This window comes from Aquarana catesbeiana, linkage group LG08 (genome assembly GCF_042186555.1).
Source record: "Aquarana catesbeiana isolate 2022-GZ linkage group LG08, ASM4218655v1, whole genome shotgun sequence".
Taxonomy (NCBI): Eukaryota; Metazoa; Chordata; class Amphibia; order Anura; family Ranidae; genus Aquarana; species Aquarana catesbeiana.
In genome coordinates, this window is record NC_133331.1 from 29,410,947 (window position 1) to 29,429,218 (window position 18,272).

At 44.0% G+C, this 18,272-nt stretch overlaps 1 protein-coding gene across 1 annotated transcript in view; it reads right to left on the reverse strand.

The window, feature by feature from the left end:
• Window positions 1-722: 722 nt before the first annotated feature.
• CPXM2 (carboxypeptidase X, M14 family member 2) overlaps window positions 723-18,272 on the reverse strand; it is a 181,840-nt gene continuing 164,290 nt past the window's right edge. The window contains exons 14-15 of the mRNA XM_073595649.1: window positions 16,374-16,473; window positions 723-1,038 (exon numbers count right to left, since the gene is read on the reverse strand). Coding sequence (XP_073451750.1) covers window positions 788-1,038; window positions 16,374-16,473 — 351 coding nt within the window. The 3' untranslated portion in view covers window positions 723-787. The remainder of the gene's footprint in view (window positions 1,039-16,373; window positions 16,474-18,272) is intronic.

An 18,272-nucleotide genomic window follows, 5' to 3' on the forward strand; every position in this document is an offset into this window, starting at 1 on the left:
GATAAAACTTTCTCTTCATCCTAACACATTCAACCACATTTACCATATGCAGCTTATTTATTTCTAGGATAACCCAATTGACAACATTTATTCTGATACAGTGCAGAAGTAACCAGTTCAGCCTTTCACTATGAAAATGCTGTGTGGTCTCTACGGCAGCAGAAGAAGGATTAATGTCTAATGTGCCGTTTTATAGCATGAAAACAAAACAGATTAAATGTCATGTTAATGAAAGCTGCCAGAGGGCAGAAACAATTAAGATGAGACAGAAAAGAAAAAAAAAAAAAACAGTGCTAGTCCAGATCTCGTAATCTTGATCTTCTCCCTCTTGATTCAAATGCATGCTTAATTATCCTGTCTTCTATTTTTTTTCCTTCCGTTTTCATTGCTGTAAGTTGAGTTTTCATTTTCTTTTCATGCTTCATTTCAAACATACCTTTTAATTGGTGCTACTCGATTCAGCACGCTTTGCACTATCACTTATGGTAAAAGGCTTATTTTCAAAAGTTCTAAGTGCAGGCATAATATCTTCTCCATACTGAAAGTGAGAGTCTATGGCTAGCTTAAGATATGGTTCCTATCATATTATAGAGAAGGGTTTTTCATTGATATCGTTTGGTCGAAAGATCCATATTTGTAGGTTATAAGCCAGCGAAAGTCAAACGTTTATGCAAAGTTCACAGAAGCTCTACCTATGAACAAGTTGGTAGCAGGTCAGAACCCTCCACTTCCCGTGTTCCTTTCAACCACTGAGTTCAGGAAACTGTAGGTACGAGCTTGGTGTAGTCTAGACATGGCGTCCTGGTCTAAAACGAACCTTCCTACGCTGCAGGGACATGCTCACCGGCTGCTTCCCCATTCTTTCCATGATTTCCTTGATACGTGCTAGGTTTGACTTTGTCAGAACAAAGTCACAACGTGTGGCTCCCATCTCATATCCAACTGCACAATTCTTGGTTGATGGTGTGAAGCCTTCAGCTCGAGCGGTTACCGCATACTCTCCTGGATTCAGTAGTCTCCAGAAATCCCCATCACTCGCTAGGACCAAAAACAAGAAGCAAAAGATCAGCATTTAAAGTATTTAAATAACATTTTGGGATTTTATTTAAAAAAATGCTATTTGTAAATTTATGTGTGACTATTTACATGATAAAATATAAAGGTTTCCAAGATAAAGTGAGCATAGCCGTTGCCTATGTTAGGAAAAGCAGACCTCCTATGAAAGATGACTACACTCAATTACGTCACTGACAAATAAATATGATGGCTGTCCACATCTTATTTTTGGTAACTTGCTGCTATCACAGTGACAGTAGCCTATTTTCAGAATAATGGTTTGTAACTTTAAAAGATTTGTAACACCATTTAGCAAAATATGGGGGACACCACTAGTAGTCTTTTTCGAATCAGAGGTAGGGCAGGGGTTAGGATTATTTCCCCCTGGGGGCTCGTCCGGGATTAGACTTGCATTGTTCAAAAGGAAGGCACAATAAATATAATCACCCAACAGTAACACCTGCAGGAACAAGGCTTTTCAGGTTATGATTATTATTATACAGGATTTATATAGCGCCAACAGTTTGCGCAGCGCTTTACAATATAGTAGTTATTTCTCAGATGATATCATCCATTCGATGTATGCTGCGGCACCACCACGACACCACCATGGCAGGCAATACGTATTTGCCGAGCTTGGCTTTCAGCTTTAAAGAAAACAAAAAGCATCGACTGTCAGTAATAAAAATATAAAGAAGGAGAACAAAACTTTTCACCCAGACAGATCTGCCTCCAACAGTGAAAAGCTAGAGAGCAAGAACAAATGATTTTTCCTTCAAACCGGGCTGAGAAATAAACAAGAGATAGCTGAGCTACTTTTATTGAAAAAGAAAAAGCAGAAGAGAGCGTGGGAGGTTTAAACTAATCCTGGCTGCGGATGCACCCAGCATGTGGCGGCTGGAATTATTCCCAGTATTACTGTAAGTTTCTAATTACTGAACTGTTAATTACATGGGGAAATATATACTTAATCCTGCTCTCGCTAAAAGTCTGGTTGTTTTAGGATAAAAGAAAAGGAGGAGAAGATTAATGGGATATCGTTTTTTTTATTCTCTCACACTTGAGAAGATGTACAGCTAGTTAATGAAAACCACCGAAACGCGCCCACCCTGCGCTATTTTGCCAGGAGATTGCTGGAGCCATTTCTGAGCTGGGGAAATATAAGATATTTTCCAACCGAAAATATTTAAGCAATGTTGGTCCTTCAATTCAGAAAAGAAAGGGTCTTTTTTAAATTTTTCCTGCAGCTTCTATGTCAAAAAGGATCTGAACTTTTGTAAATAGGAAGCTGTGGAATGCGTGGAATGAGAAATAGTGTTTCTACTAATGATACTCATCTACGCTCCTTCTTCTGCTGATCCGGGAAGGTAAAAAAAAAGCTCCAAGATCCAGTCAGCTGCCATTTACCTGATGTATGTGTTTCTAATTTACCTACAGTATCTCACAAAAGTGAGTACACCCCTCACATTTTTGTAAATATTTTCTTCTTTTCATGTGACAACACTGAAGAAATGACACTTTGTTACAATGTAAAGTAGTGAGTGTACAGCTTGTATAACAGTGTACATTTGCTGTCTGCTCAAAATAACTCAACACACAGCCATTAATGTCTAAGCCGCTGGCAACAAAAGTGAGTACACCCCTAAGTGAAAATGTCCAAATTGGGCTCAAAGTGTCAATATTTTGTGTGGCCACCATTATTTTCCAGCACTGCCTTAACCCTCTTGGGCATGGAGTTCACCAGAGCTTCACAGGTTGCCACTGGAGTCCTCTTCCATTCCTCCACGAGGACATCACGGAGCTGGTGGATGTTAGAGACCTTGCGCTCCTCCACCTTCCGTTTGAGGATGCCCCACAGATGCTCAATAGGGTTTAGGTCTGGAGACATGCTTGGCCAGTCCATCACCTTTACCCTCAGCTTCTTTAGCAAAGCAGTGGTCTTCTTGGAGGTGTGTTTGGGGTCGTTATGTTGGAATACTGCCCTGCAGCCCAGTCTCCGAAGGGAGGGGATCATGCTCTGCTTCAGTATGTCACAGTACATGTTGGCATTCGTGGATCCCTCAATGAACTGTAGCTCCACAGTGTCGGCAGCACTCATGCAGTCCCAGACCATGACACTCCCACCACCATGCTTGACTGTAGACAAGACACACTTGTTTTTGTACTCCTCATCTGGTTGCCGCCACACACGCTTGACACCATCTGAACCAAATAAGTTTGGTCTCATCAAACTACAGGACATGGTTCCAGTAATCCATGTCCTTAATTTGCTTGTTTTCAGCAAACTGTTTGCAGACTTTCTTGTGCATTCATCTTTAGAAGAGGCTTCTTTCTGGGATGACAGCCATGCAGACCAATTTGATGCAGTGTGTGGCGTATGGTCTGAGCACTGACAGGCTGACCCCCGTCCCCACCCCTGCCAAACAGCACAGCCAAAGTACTGAAGAAAGCATGCAAATACCCATTGAGCACAAGCAGGGCCGCTGATAAGGCAGTACAACTGGTCCCATTGTACTGGGCCATGGCCCCATCAGCTAAACAGGCGAGCCCAGGCAGCTTTATTGTTCATTTCTGCCTAAATAAAGAAATAGATTTTACTAGACCACCCCCCTCCCCGCTCCTACTTGCTTACTAGAGTTTAAATTACATTTCCCTGGGCCCCATCAGGTCAACAGAGGGGCCCAGGAGGTGGGAACAGAAGAGGGACTCCTGGACGAATCGCCGTAGGTGTACATCGGCCGCATAAAGAGCAACGTGGCCGGCGGCTGTAATGTCCGCCGGCCACCGGTGATCACTCCACAGGGAGCGAGAATAGGGATCTGTCAATGTAAACAGACAGATCCTCGTTCTGTCGGGGAAGTAGAGAGAGATCTGCTGTTCCTAGTAATTAGGAACTAGGAACTCACTCCTCCTCCAGTCAGTCCCACCCCCCCACAGTTAGAAACATCTCCCAGGGAACACATTTAACCTCTTGATCTTCCCCTACTGTTAACCCCTTCCCTGCCAGTGACATTTATACAGTAATCAGTGGCTATTTTTAGCGCTGATCGCCGTATAATTGTCACCGGTCCCAAAAATGTGTCAGAAGTGTCCGATCTGTCTGCCGCAATGTCGCGGTCCCGCTAAAAATCGCAGATCACCGCCATTACTAGTAAAAAAAAAAAAAAAACGTTTAAAAATGCCATAAATCTATTCCCTATTTTGTAGACGCTGTAAGCTTATTGCGATTTTTTTTTTACCTATACATATTGGCCTAAACTGATGAAGAAATTTTTTCTTTTTTGGGGGGGATATTTATTATAGCAAAAAAATATTTTTTTTTTTCAAAATTGGTGCTATTTTTTTGTTTATAGCACAAAAAATAAAAACCACATAGGTGATCAAATATCACCAAAAGAAAGCTCTATTTGTGGGGAAAAAAGGACATCAATTTTGTTTGAGTACAGCGCCACACAACTGCGCAATTGTCAGTTAAAGCAACGCAGTGCCGTATCGCAAAAAAAATGGCCTTGTCATTAAGGGGGTAAATCCTTGCGGTCCTTATGTGGTTGAATGGTACTAAGGTAAAATATAGCCAGTCACCAGCCTGGGATTGGACAATGAAGCAAACATAGCACACTGATATGGTCAGACATGTGCTCTACCCTCTTGTGAGCATGTCCCATAATTTAGACTGACAACACTGTAAAAAGCCACAAAGCACTGATTGCCTGACACTGTTAACCCTTTTTCTCTGCCATGCAAAGTATAATGCCGCGTACACACGAGCGGACTTTACGGCAGACTTTGCCCGGCGGACGGGATTTCGTCAGACAATTCGATCGTGTGTGGGCTCCAGCGGACTTTGTTTTCTCAAAAGTTGGACGGACTTAGATTTGAAACATGTTTTAAATCAATCCGTCGAAATCGAGTCCGGTCGAAAAGTCCGCTCGTCTGTATGCTAGTCCTACGGACAAAAAGCCACGCTAGGGCAGCTATTGGCTACTGGCTATGAACTTCCTTATTTTAGTCCGGTCGTACGTCATCACGTACAAATTCGATGGACTTTGGTGGATTGTGTGTAGGCAAGTCCGTTCATTCGGAAAGTCCGTCGTAAAGTCCGTTGAAAAGTCCGTCGGGCAAAGTCTGCCATAAAGTCCGACCGTGTGTACGCGGCAATAGTATAACACCAGACAAACCTTTTTTTAATTGTTTTGGAGTGTTGAAGGGTAAGAACCTTGGACAGGTTTTTATTGTTATCTGTTTCCCAGTTGGGGCGATATTGGTCACTTTTGTCCTGGTGACCACTGTCACAAAGAGAAAAAATATGAGGAAAAACTTAAGGTTTTACAGTTGTCACCAAAACAGGAGTAGAGGGAAAAATCTTCCAGTGGGGACCCTGATTCCAATGACAACTGCCAGAGGTGAGATCCCCCAATGTTTTGGGGAGATTTCCACTTATATTCTGTTGTGTTTCTGAGGACAGGGAGTTCAAGGAAATCTCTCTTATGGGAAAACAACAGCAATAAAACCTTACAGGTCTTTTAGGCCTTCAAACTCTGTCCAAGATTTGTCAAAAAATGGCTAAAGTTAGGCTTTAGAGTTGAATTTAAAGTGGTTGTAAAGGCAGAAGGTTTTTGATCTTAATGCTTTCTATGCATTAAGATAAGAAAAAAACTTGTGTAGCAGCCTCCCTCAGTGTCTCTAATACTTACCTGAACCCCATCTCTATCCAGTCATGTGCACAAGTGCCTCGGCCATCCGGGACTCTCCCTACCAATTGGCTGAGACACAGCAGTGGTGCCATTGGCTCCCGCTGCTGTCAATCAAAGTCAGTCAGCCAATCATGAGAGAGAGGTAGTGGGGCCGAACCACGGCTCCATGTCTGAATGGAAACACAGAGCTGTGGCTCGTCTCAGGTGACCCCATAGCAAGCTGCTTCCTGTGGCGGCACTCAATGGGAGGGAGGGGCCAGGAGCGCTGAAGAGGGACCCAAGAAGAGGAGGATCCAGGCTGCTCTGTGAAAATCATTTCACAGAGCCAGGAAGTATAACATGTTTGTTATTTTTAAAGGAAAAAAAAAAAAAAAACCAAGACTTTAGTATCACTTTAAATATCACACGATGGGCTTTAAGCCTTCAAAAGGAGTTAAATGCAACTATTGGAACCCCATCTCCACCTGAGAAGTCTAAAGCTTGTTTCCCAAAGCACTTCAAAGCTCAACATCAAGATTCCTTCCCACTATATTCAGTGGTGTCTGTTCACACCTGAGTGTTGCAGCGTTTGAAGCCTAGTCTCGGAAGCTTTAAAGGAAAACAGTCTTCTTTGGGGCAGAGTCTTGGGATTCATCTCCTATAACGCCTGGGAAAATCCCTGAAAAGGTGAATTTTTTTGCACAATTTCTTGCCTCTCCTCCTAGTAACTAGCTTTCCGATGGCTAAAACAAAGACGCTCAAGCCTAAATATGCTTGAAAAAATGCATGTACAAGCGCATCAGAATCCCTAATAGCTCTCATGCTCAAGTGTTAATGGAGGTGTCTCTGGGAAGAGGTCCTCTCCATTTGCATTGATCTTTTCAGCAGAACCTGTAAAGACGGTAGAAGTGATGTCCTATGAGTGATAATGTTTGTAAGCCTGAAAGATATCCCGCTGCCACATAAAAAAGATGTTTTCATCTTCTACACTAAATAATAGTTCAGAATTCAATTAGTTGATATGTTTCATCACATTTTACCCACAACAATAATCTATAATATAAAGTATCTTTGATAGGTGGATGTTCTAACATTTTTTCTTGAAAGCCACAATGAAACATTACCTTCTGCATTCTCACCATCCCTACAATCATAATAGCATGAAAGTGTATCTACAGGCAAAATCTGAATTTTCACTGTCAATAGTAAATCATTCTATATAGACTCTCACATAATGATCAGTGCTCACTTCTCCATCCATCTCCAGTGCTGATCCAGCCAGCATGCCTCTTTCTGCATCAAGTTCTTTGGAGGTCTGACAAAGCTTCAAAAGTCTCATGCCGCATACACAAATGTTGGATGTGAGCTTGTTGGCGGAAAGTCCCACCGTGTGTACGCTCCATCAGACATTTGTTGTCGGACTTTCTGCCAACCAATGTTGGCTAGCAGGTTCTCAAATTTTCCGCCAACAAATGTTTGTTGTCGGACTTTCCGATCGTGTGTACACAAGTCCGTCGGACAAAAGTCCACGCATGCTCGGAATCAAGTACGAGCCGGAAGCGCTCGGTCTTGTAAAACTAGCATTCGTAATGGAGATACCACGTAAGTCTTGTACGTCACTACGTTCGTAATTGTTGGCCAACATTTGTGTGGCCGTGTGTATGCAAGACAAGTTGGAGCCAACAACCTTCGAACAAAAATCCACGGTTTTGTTGTCGGAAAGTCCGATCGTGTGTACGGGGCATTAAAGTAAACCTGTGTCCATACTATGCACAATAAAGTGAGGCCTGGAGTGAAAAAAAATAGCGGAGGGCGAGCATGACAAGGTGAACAGGGGAACAGGGTATGTAGGGATGAGAGGGCTTACCTGATTGGGGGGTAGCTTGATGGAGGGGAGGGGCTATGTCCTTTTAAGGAGAGGGGTTCCGTCCTGGTGTGCAGTGGATAGCGTGGTGCAGCTAACAACTCCCCACCCTCCCTGTTTTTTATGTCAGTTCTCACTGCAGGAGCTGTGGCTTCAGGATGTCGTGGCAGCTGGCGGATGTTGATCTTTGCTGGCGAATGAAAAAACCTTGGATAAGGAAGGGTTCAGGGCCCATCGGTGGCATAGGTCCCTCTAATGTATTCCAGTTAATGTTGGTTTAGCTGGAATAGGTTAATGGGTGCACTGCAGTTAGTGGGTTGTCTCTGAGCCAGTATATTGCGACTGGAGGCCTAGTATAGTAAAAGGTACGGCAGTGCATAATGAACATACGATATTTTGGGGTTCCTGCAAAGACCAACGCGATTAGTGACTGATGGGTTTTTTGTTTAACAAATGTTTTATTGTTTATGTTATGTTTTAATGTTTATGTTAATTTAAGTTTGTTTATAAACAAACTTTTATAATAAATGTTTTAATGTTTATGTTAATTTAAGTTTGTTTATAAACAAACTTTTATAATAAAAAGGCTGCTACGGCCAATTTTTTACTCTATTTATTGTGTGGTCTCCATTAATGGGGTTTAATGGTACAGGTTGGGATGGAGTATGGGGTTTAGTCTGGCGGTCATTGGCTAAGTATGCAATATCTGTTCTACACTGGTCGAGTATTTTAGCCTAAATAAGCAGTAAAAGCACTTTAAAACAATCCACAACCTTCATTCACCTCTGTAGCTATAGGTATTGTGAAAAAAATAATTTTCAAAGTTTACAACAGAGGCACTAAAAATGTTTCCCCTTACTTTCTACAGTACCTAAATCTTGGCAACCTGCCAGCCCTCTAATGGAAACAAACAGCAAATGTTTCTAACCTGTTAGGGCCAGTTCACACCAGAATGCAATGCTGGAAACCCGCGTTCTGTGCATGTTTCTCACACCACGTTTAAAGCGCACTGCACTTGTGATCTGTAGCAGGTGTCAGTGTTAACAACACCCCAAATGCAGGTCTCAAACACCGTGCATTTGCCTGCACCAGATTGCATGGTACTACTGAGATCAGGTTGCTGTGTATTTTATAAAGTATGCATCCGCTGCTTCTGGTGTAGTCTGGCGTGATTTCAGCCCATTCAAGTGAATCGGCTGAAATTGCACTGATCGACACGGATCGCACGTGAATGGTGGAATGGTGTGAATCGTCCCTTAAAAATGAACTGAGACCTGACTTTGGAGTCTTTATTGTGATCCTTAAACATGTTTGAGAATAAATTACTTTACAGCAAAAGCTGTCAGGTCAGTGATGGCTTGCTTTAAAGTTTAATGTCCATAGTCTAATCACAGAGGAACTTTAAAGTGAAGTTCCACCCACTTTTACAACTCTTCAGCATCCCTCACTAAACTGTGCACTGTAAACGAATTGGATATTTTTTTTTTTTTTTTTCAGCACCTACTGTATATCTGCTGTATTCATTTTTCACTTCCTCCTCCCTGGCCGTGGCCCATCGCATCATTTCCTGTTTGCAATGCCTTCTGGGAAGGGGCGGCAACTTCCTCTGACACTGCCGTTGCTATGGAAACCTGACCTGAAACCCTATTACACTGCTTGTGCTGCACTGAGCATGTGCGAGATCTGCAAGGATGAGATCCAGGAAGAAATACAGTCTGGCTTCAGATGCCCAGACTTAAGATGGCCGCAGCCTGCTGTAAGTTTATAAAATAACAAACTACTGCTATAAATAAATAAATAACAAAACAGACCTTAGTTTACAGACTAACTTTGCTAGAATACATTAAGCTTGTGTAATATAGGGGTATTTTTAATTAAAAAGTATAATTTCGGCCGGAACACCACTTTAAGGAACAGTGTTACACCTATATTGTTCAAAGGGGACCCCTCTGTATTATCTTAAGGGGCCCCGACCAAATAACGAAATTCCATCTTGTCCTGGAAATTTGCCTTTATGATCCCACATCTGTTACTACTTTCAGAAATTTTGGCCAAGTATCTGTCAGATGTTATGGCATCTAATCCAAAGATCTTTGTATACAATGTTCACTGTTCAGAATAGGGTCAGAAAAATAAAGATGGAGTTACTTCACAATGAGAAACCTGGAAAACACACAATGCTTGCAGTCTACAAGTGTTATTTCATGTGTCTTCTTTGATCCACTTTGTTTCTTAGTCATTTGACAAAACATTAGAGGCCCCTGTAGCCCTCACTCCCCACAAAGAGGATATTGGAGGTGCGCTCTAACAAGGTCTGTTTCTATTCACGCTGCAGAGAGTTCTGGGTAATAAAGGGCTTCAGGAGCAGATTACGGTACACACCTTTGGTTGTGCCAGAGGTGGGGTACAGACTAGGGGAGGATGGAAGCAGCTTTCCATCAGGCAAAGTCATTAGGGCAGGAGATATTTCCAGAGAATGTGTAACTCCACGTCCCCAGAGCTGGGAAGTTATAAGCTGTAAAAAATGCTTTCACATGCCAGCATAGTAATGAGAGTGTTTTATTTTGTGTATCCTAGCAAATATTAAGGGGTGTAGCTCCATGTATGGTGTGCACCATGGCAGCAAGAGGAATTTATAAAGGCCCCAACATTAACTAGTTTCTACGACTCTTTGCACATCAACCATTCAAAACAGCCCCACAGATTCCTCTTAAAGTAACCCTATCATACGATCAATGTGGGGGCTGCCATTGTTATCTGCTTCTGATAAGCTCCCTCACTATCATGCTCACCCTCTGGCTTCTATACTTTATTTAGAGCACTGAATTCAGAGACAGGCATGCAACTAGCACAGTGGCAGCTGGTGCTCAAAATTTTTTATTTTTTTTTGGGGGGGGGGGGGGGGGTGCAAAGAAACTGAAAAATACTAAAAAACCCCCCATCAATTGCAGCCTCACTGTGCCCATCAAATTCAGCCAATGTGCCTATCAAACGCAGCCACTCTGCCCATCATATGCAGCCACTTGTGCCCATCATATGCAGTCACGTGTGCTCATCATATGCAGCCACATGTGCTCATCATATGCAGCCACTTGTGCCCATCATATGCAGCCACTTGTGCCCATCATATGCAGCCACTTGTGCCCATCAAATGCAGCCATTGTGCCCATCAAACGCAGCCACTGTGCCCATCATATGCAGCCACTTGTGCCCATCATATGCAGCCACTTGTGCCCATCAAATGCAGCCATTGTGCCCATCAAACGCAGCCACTGTGCCCATCAAATGCAGCCACTTGTGCCCATCAAATGCAGCCATTGTGCCCATCATATGCAGCCATTGTGCCCATCAAACGCAGCCACTGTGCCCATCAAATGCAGAATGCAGCCACTTATGCCCATCATATGCAGCCACTGTGCCCATCAAACGCAGCCACTGTGCCCATCAAATGCATCCACTTGTGCCCATCAAATGCAGCCATTGTGCCCATCATATGCAGCCATTGTGCCCATCAAACGCAGCCACTGTGCCCATCAAATGCAGCCACTTGTGCCCATCATATGCAGCCACTTGTGCCTGTCAAATGCAGCCATTTGTGCTTGTCAAATGCATCTACTTATGCCCATCATATGCAGCCACTGTGCCCACCAAACCCCCGCACTCGCAGAACTCGCGGCTCTGGCAGGACCCCCAAACCCCCCGCGGCTCTGACAGACCCCCTGGCGCTTACTGCCAGGCAGCAGCTCCTCTCCAAGTACACCGGCGGCGACCTCCGCTCCAGCGTGTGTCTCCTCCACTCCTCTTCCTAAGTGCCAGGCATGCAATAGGGTGGCCTGGCGCTTTGGCCTAAAGGAAACAGGTGTGACGCCCTGCCTCCTGATTGGCGGGGAGGAAGGTTAGTGTGAAAATAGCAAAATTTAATTCGCTATCGTCACACAATTGGGTGGGATCAGGGCGCACTCTCTGTGCCCCAAGCCCACTCTATTTTGAAGCCTATTAGAGCCTCTGCCTCTAATCAGGTGCTTCAAAAAGTACCACCCCCTCCCGCCCCACCACAGGAATCCATGCATCCAGCGTCCTGAAAGGGGCTGGGCGCATGGATGGGGGGGCAGCGCCCCTGCGCCCACAATGCACAGGCTGCCACTGAAGCATTTTTAGAAAAACATCAGTATTGACAGTCTGTGTTTTTCTCTGCAGGGAGATATGAGACACATTATACTGAAAAGGAAGTATTAAAACTGCACTTTTGAAACCTTTCTTGACACAATCTGTTCTAAGACTATAAAAGTCACACGCAGACTATGAATACTGATTTATTGCCAAGTCTTGGAAATCATAAAAGATGAGAGTCTGTTTTGCTTAAAACAATTCAAGGTCCACATTCACCTTTCCTTCTTGTTCATGCCACTCCATTCAGCTGCAGCAGGGAAGAAAACTACCCAGTTCTTTAGAGTACAGGAAGCAATGTCCTCCCATGTGATAGCTCGCTAGTGTTTGGCAATTGGCTGCTAAGATCAGGGCCGGGGTGGGGGGGAGGGCGGCTGCCCTGGGCGCAATGGTTTACTGTAGAGCTACAAGGCTGAAAGGAGTAGTGACATTGCCATTGAGCTTAACAAGCAGTGCTGGGCGTATGGAGGGGGGGGGTGCAGTTTGGCATCTTTGCCCTGGGAGCTGGATGACCTTGTCCCAGTACTGGCTAAGATACCCACCTATCACACGTGGGCTGGGAAAGCATACTAAGTCCTAAGTAAGCGCAAAGTTAGGTTGCAGGTGTCCTCTGAATAGAGCATCAGAGGAGCAAAGGGAAAGTAAATGCTCTGCGTTGGTTGGGGAAGCATTACATTGAACCTGTTCCTGCAGGATGTGGAACCTTTGTTTAGTTGTTGGGAAGTTTTAAAAGGGAGCAGAAGGTTTTTTTACTTGAATGCATTCTCTGCATTAAGGTAAAAAAACCTTACATGGTTAGTTTCACCTACACCCTCCCCCCCCCCCCCCCTTTATACTGACCTGAGCTCAATACAGCACTGTGCCCAGGGCTGCTGATAAGGCAGTACAGCCTGCCCTACTGTACTGGGCCCAGGCCCCATCAGTTCAAAAGGGAGGCCCAGGCACCTCTTGAGCAAGAGGTCCAGCTGTATTGTCTTATTGCAGACACAAATCCTCTATTGGCTCCCCCTGCAGTGCTGCCCCCTTCTCCTTTTCTTTCCCCCTCTGGCTGCACTACAGGAGATTGGTTCTAGCACATGCGCCCCCTCCATCTGCTGTCTGGGCCCCCCTGTGTGCCTCTTTCCCCTGCAGCGCTGCCAGCTGCCCTCCTCTCATATCCTGGCATCTGCTGCAGGCACACAGGGGGATGTTTCAAGATTGAGAGTGGTGGAAGGGGCCGGTAAATATGTAATTTATTGGCCCCTTCCTTTCCTGAATGAACACAGTGAGCAACCGGTATTAATCACTCCTGTGTCCATTCATCACTGAAGCACAGTAAACTGTGTTTACTATGCTTCAGTTTGTGAATGAGCAGGAAACCTCAGAGCACATCCTATTTATTCATCTGTGCAGCTGTGACTACAGAGAAAAATACTGATAAATCTAGGACCTTTGGACGGGGAAGGGGACCCTGTTAGGTAGGCTGTATGGGGCCCCATGATTTTTAAAAGCAGCCCTGACTGTGCCCGACAGCAGCATTTCTCGGCTCTCTCCCTCCTCACTGGACTTGGAGGCAGCAGTGGGAGCCATTGGTTCCTGCTGCTGTCAATCATAGCCTATGAGGAGGGAGCGTGGGTGGGGTCGAGCCCAGCTTGGGATTAAGCCCGCATGAGTCCCCCATAGCAAGAGGCTTGCTATGGGGCACTCGTAAGGGAAGAAGAGCTAGCTGGCGGGGGACCCCAGAAGAATAGGATCAAGGCAGCTCTGTGCACAGAGCAGGTAAGTATAACATGTCTGTTATTTTAAAAAGAAAAAAAAGTGTTTTCTTTTACAATCACTTTAAAGTAAAATGTGTTAAAGAGAAGGTCACTGCAGATAATAATAATAGCAAGTCAATAGCATGGCCCTTGTGATATGACTTTTTTGGGACTCCGTCCACCTGACTTCCCATAAACACTACAGCTCATCCAAGTGACTCACAAGGGTTGATGCAATTCACTAGAACCTGATATTACCCAAGATGCAATGATCTCAGAGACTGCTAAACAAACATGGGTATTGGCTCACAAATGCTCCCACCTCAGTTTGCCCCGTCCAACGATAACACCAGAGACAGCGAAAGTCCGAAAGTTTAGCCAAAAAATCCGTAACATACTGCAGCAATAATAACAGTGCACTATGGTAACTTAAGCTAATAAGATACAATCATATACTACAAAACAGGAACCCCTGTATCTCAAAATCACTTACAAGGGGTTTTCTATTCTTTCTCTATGGCGGATTATATTACTATTTATGTGGAAGGAGAGTTCAGCGTATACATACTGTATTTACAGGGGTGAAAAACAATCGTTTTTGCATCCCAGCAACAAGGCAGGACATGGAGCCTGGTAATGGCCTATGGGTATGACAATGAAATTAATGAACATTTTACAAAGCTGCACGGTTTTTTAATGCCGCGTACACACGGTCGGACTTTTCGGCTACAAAAGTCAGACAGCCCGTCCGACAGACTTTCGACGGACTTGCGGCGGACTTGCGTCAGACTTTCTAACGAACGGACTTGCCTACATACGATCACACAAAAGCCCGACTGATTCGTACGTGATGATGTACACAGGACTAAAATAAGGAAGTTGATAGCCAGTAGCCAATAGCTGCCCTAGGGTTTTTGTCCGTCAGACTAGCATACAGACGAGCGGATTTCTGGGTCTAGGGGAGTTACGACGTAAAGATTTGAAACATGTTCCAAATCTAAAGTCCGTCAGATTTGTGGCTGGAAAAGTCAGTCGAAAGTCCGGGGAAGCCCACACACGATCGGATTGTCAGCCGGCTTTGGTCCGTCGGCGTCCGTCGGACTTTTGTAGACGAAAAGTCCGACCGTGTGTACGCGGCCTTATACTTACCGGGGCCCCTTGCTGCATATGTAGGCATTTTTTTTTTGTAATTCCTTTATTTTTCCAAAGAAAGTTACATTCAACAGCCAAAGTATGCAATAATAATCAATAACACAGTCAAATAGGACAGAAAGGGTCACATAATCAGAGTTATAGAATAACAAGCCCAGCACTGCACAGTATGGATGGTCATGAAAAACTATTACGGTTGTGAGGATAATGGTCAGTGCGTAAAACTGGGGAGCTCGACAAGCGACTATAGGGAAGACCCAAAACATAGATACATGAATGCAAAAAGAGTGTATTAAAATAAAATAAAGTAAAGTAACATAGATTAGAACTTTTTCAGCATAAAGGGAGATAGTGCATCCCTATGACCCACCTAGCTCAGAAATGGGACAATATAAAGAGCAAGATGTAGGCAAGGATATACACCAGGGGTCTCAAACTGGTGGCCCTCCAGCTGTTGCAAAACTACAAGTCCCATGAGGCATTGCAAGGATGACAGTTACAAGCATGACTCTCATAGGCAGAGGCATGATGAGACTTGTAGTTGCGCAACAGTTGGAGGGCCGCCAGTTTGAGACCCCTGATATACACCATATCTGAATAACATAGCCCATTACCAAGTCAGAGAGATGGAGACGGGAAAGCTGCCAGAGAGGGAAAGGGTTTGGGGATTAGGCATCACCAAAGCGTGAAAGAAACGAGATAAGGAGAGGAGAGAAAGGATAAATGCAGTGAGGGCCTCTTGTCCAGGCAGTGGGATTAAATCTAGGAGGTCAGTTCGACTGTGCCACCTCCCGAAGATATGGTTACAGTGTACACAAAATGGTTCCAAGGTCTCCAGGCCTCACAAAAGGTCTCCTGCTATTTATGCAAGGTAGCGGTGAGGTCCTCCATGTCTCTCAATTCGTTTACTTTAGAGAACCACAGAGATTTTGATGGGGGGCTGAACGATCTCCAACAGAGGGGGATGCATACCTTGGCCACATTAAGCAACTGGATTGTAAGGGAGGCCTTATATTTCTTGATCTGACTCTCTGAGAGATGGAGCAGACAAGCCGCAGGGTTTCCTTGCAGATCGACATTTGTCAGGTGTTTGACTGTGCAGATCACCTCACGCCAAAAGGGCTCAAGTTTAGAACAATTCCAGAAAATTGTCCAAAATATGCACCGCCAGCATACACTAGGAACCTGAGGGAGGAAACGGTGCAAAGTGGTAGGCACTCTGTACCATCTGGTCAAAATCTTGTAACAAGTCTCTTGAACCCTGGTAGCTATAGAGGACTTTTGGGCAAAATGAAGGATCTTCTTCTTCTGAGAGTCAGTGAACTTGGTGCCTAAGTCCGACTCCCATTTGGATAGGAAAAGTGGGACAAACCCCTCTGCGGGTCGAGTCAAAGATACTGTATGTAGGCTATTTTATGGCAAGGGTAGACCTAGCTTTTAAAGCAAACCTTTGTCTTGCAAATGCACAGCAAAGTGCTTTTAGTACAGGCTTCAGCTTCCAATCTGACCCTAGCCCGCAATTCCACCCAACACTGATCCATGCCATTTTTGGGAGGGTAGGGGCACATAGTCATGGCACATGACTATGTTTGTTATCCTATGCTTTTCTTAAAAAAATAATAAAAAATATAACTTTTCTGAACTTGCAGACATCTCTATCAAGCCCTATCTCACTCCATTCACATCTGAATAATCTGTGCTGGACAGAATACTAGTGCCACTGACCTGTACGTATGTCATGACTGATTCCTTCCACAGATATAACAGCATTTCCAATTCCTCGTCCATACATATCCTTCACAATGCCCTTAATCCCACGGTGAACCTGAAGAAACAAAGGGGAATAAACACAAGACCGACATCAATAATGATGACCTAATGAATTTTAATATTCAAAAATACAAAGAATGACAACCTTGTAAGAAACTATATTTATTGTACTTTCTATTTAGTTTCCAAGCCTTAAACTGCATAAATACTATTACTATGCACATATTGCTGTTCAAGGGTTCCTTTTCTGCTTATAAGCCTCAGTAAACTATAATATCTTTGTTTTTCCTCTAATATTGCACCAATATGTAAAAATATACTATGACCAATAGGGAAATATGTGCAGAGAAAGCTTTCCTGGTGATCACAAGACTGGCTGCAGTTATCTGTCACTCACTTGCCTGCTATGCCCTATAATGATATGATCTACAGATCCCATACGCTTTAGTCCTCACTGAGTCTATACCATCATTACTAGTGGCTGGACGGATGAGAAATGAACCCAGTGGATTCAAGTATCAATCAATTGAATGGACTCTGGTCTGATTAATAGCAAAGTAGTACTACCCTGTTTCCCCGAAAATAAGACCCAGCGTGATTGTCGGTGATGGCTGCAATATAAGCCCTACCCCCCAAATAAGCCCTAGTTAAAGTCCTTGTAGGTCTTATTTTCAGGGTAGGGCTTAATTGGGAGGGGTAGGGCTTATATTGCAGCCATCACCGACAATCACGCTAGGTCTTATTTTCGGGGAAACAGGGTAAAACCACACAGATTTGACTATACTAATAACTCTAATGCCGCGTACACACGAGCGGAATTTCCGACCGAAAAATCTTGGATGGTTTTTCTGACAGAATTCCGCTCAAGCTTGTCTTGCATACACATGGTCGCACAAAAGTTCTCGGAAATGCCGCCAGAAAAAGACTGATGAGAGCTTTTGGTTGGAAAATGCGACCGTGTGTATGCTCCATCGGTCTTTTGCTGGCGGAATTCCAGACAGCAAAAGGTTGAGAGCAGGTTCTCTATTTTTCGGTCGGGAAAAGTTCCTATCCAAAAATGCGTTCGTCTGGATGCAATTCGGACACGCAAAAAATCACGCAGGCAAAAGTTTTCTGAACTTTAGACCGTCAAGAATGCGGTGACGTACAACAGTACAACGAGCCAAGAAAATGAAGTTCAATGTTTCCGAGCATGCGTCGAATTGTTTCAGAGCATGCAAGATTTTTTGCGCGTCTGAGTTGCATACAGACAATCGCATTTTCGGATAGGTACTTTTCCCGACCGAAAAATAGAGAACCTGCTCCCAATCTTTTGCTGGCTGGAATTACGCCAGCAAAAGACCGATGGAGCATACACAGGGTCACATTTTCCGACAAAAAGCTCTCATCTGAGTTTTGCTGGCGGCTTTTCTGATTGTGTGTATGCGGCATAATAGTTATTAACTAATAAAAGTTTCATAGTGGGTAAGGTTGAATAAAGACACTAGTCCATCCAGTCCAACCTGTGTAATTGGTATATACAGTATCTCACAAAAGTGAGTACACCCCTCACATTTTTGTAAATATTTTATTATATCTTTTCATGTGACAACACTGAAGAAATGACACTTTGCTACAATGTAAAGTAGTGAGTGTACAGCTTGTATAACAGTGTAAATTTGCTGTCCCCTCAAAATAACCTCAACACACAGCCATTAATGTCTAAACCTCTGGCAACAAAAGTGAAAATGTGAAAATGTCCAAATTGGGCCCTCAATATTTTGTGTGGCCACCATTATTATTTTCCATCACTGCCTTAACCCTCTTGGGCATGGAGTTCACCAGAGCTTCACACGTTGCCACTGGAGTCCTCTT